This window comes from Opisthorchis viverrini (genome assembly GCF_000715545.1).
Source record: "Opisthorchis viverrini unplaced genomic scaffold opera_v5_85, whole genome shotgun sequence".
NCBI lineage: Eukaryota > Metazoa > Platyhelminthes > Trematoda > Opisthorchiida > Opisthorchiidae > Opisthorchis > Opisthorchis viverrini.
In genome coordinates this window covers 260827-262375 of record NW_008751740.1, presented here as the reverse complement: position 1 = coordinate 262375, position 1549 = coordinate 260827, and the positions used below count along the sequence as shown (strand labels likewise).

Here is a 1549-nt window from a genome sequence, read left to right as displayed (position 1 = left end):
ACGGCAACCCGGGAAATGTGCCTACCTGACTAGTCCCAAGAAGGGCGAAACCGTTTGTGGACTGTCAAAGTGTTTTCAGCGACCTTATGAGTAGTGTGTTACACCAATTGTAACGATCATCGCGTCTAAATTGCCACCAGTAACACCTTTTCAGCTCTAAGTAAGTTTAACTACTTGAGACGAACAGTTTTTGACGTTGGCAATGAATAACTCACCACCCTGCCCTCCTTATACAGCCAGTTCGAATCCGGTTCACATTACTCCGCGCTCTGTTCGCAAGCGAACCTTGACCTCGCAACCAGGTTTCCAGCAGTGTCTACAGGTTACATGTTGTCGCTTCACTAGTTGACCTGCGCTTTTCGTTCGCAGCCACCTTCTACATGGCAAGAAATTGAGAGTTTTATACTAACAGCCAACCAGGTTTCCAGCAGTGTCTACAGGTTGCATGTTATTGGTTCACTAGTTGACCTGCGCTTTTCGTTAGCAACCACCTACATGGCAAGAAATTGAGTTTTATATTAACAGTTCTGAATTGACTGGCTACACACAGCAATTCCTCTTTCCCATTGTGTGGCTTGTGTCATTTCTTCTTTCATACTTTCTAGATGAAACACTCTACCTATTAGGTTGTTAAAAACATCTGGTTTTGCAATAGAGAAAACATGCTTGCTGTTCTATCTGGAGTACCACATCAACTCACCAACGAGACGGACGGCTTTGTGCAACGAATTCAGTTGAGAGATCCAGCTGGGATTCGGTTGAGTCTCCCATTATGACTGGCTTAATTTGCCAATGAGTGCCTATTCTAAACTTTCCTTATCAACTTATCTGTGAGATGAGAGCTCGATCGACACTACTTACCAATGTGGTTTTCTCGTCCTATTTCACCTACCTAATCAACATCGTAAGGAATGAAACTGATAAGTTTTGATCGAGTTTCTCATTGTACTTATTTGGGACGACTTCCACTAAGCAGCAATGCGTGTCATAATCAGTGGTCTACCATCGAGGGGTGGGATAATGCCAGGTTAACTAAGTCTAGACAGGGGAATTCGAGAGGCGGGGATCGGGTTGGAACTACGAACCTTCCGGTTGGTAAATTCGCGCTCTAGCAACTGGGTCATCTCGCCCCCAATCATTGGTGGAACTCTAAATCCAAGTTTGTTAGCCGAAGACAGTCATTCGATTTGTAGAAATTCATTGCTTAGTACGACCGCTTTTAAAACTCTAGTCGAATTATATTCCAAGCTATCAAGTATTACCGAGGAATTTCATGGCCTTTGCCGCGGTTCATTCTGACATTACTGACAGTACCTCGTGAACGTATACTTCACGTCCCATGCAATCACCGTGGCACAGAGCAACTGAGTATAGAAGCCTGAAACTGCATACACATAAACTACTTAGGTGCTCTACTTCTTTCGGGTTTGGGCTTATTAATCGAGAATGCTGACACGAATGCCATCTTGGATGGTCTGACAGCAGAACACCAGTCGGACCTCGGGCATCGCTTCACATACTCAAGTTGCCGCATGGGAATACTGACCAA

The 1549-nt window shown here is 44.6% G+C and overlaps 1 protein-coding gene across 1 annotated transcript in view; it reads left to right on the top strand.

The window, feature by feature from the left end:
- Positions 1–911: 911 nt before the first annotated feature.
- The window catches only part of T265_04825 (hypothetical protein), a gene marked incomplete at both ends in the record, with an annotated part of 5480 nt that continues 4842 nt past the window's right edge, over positions 912–1549 (top strand). Inside the window, one exon of the mRNA XM_009169671.1 lies at positions 912–1095. Coding sequence (XP_009167935.1) covers positions 912–1095 — 184 coding nt within the window. The remainder of the gene's footprint in view (positions 1096–1549) is intronic.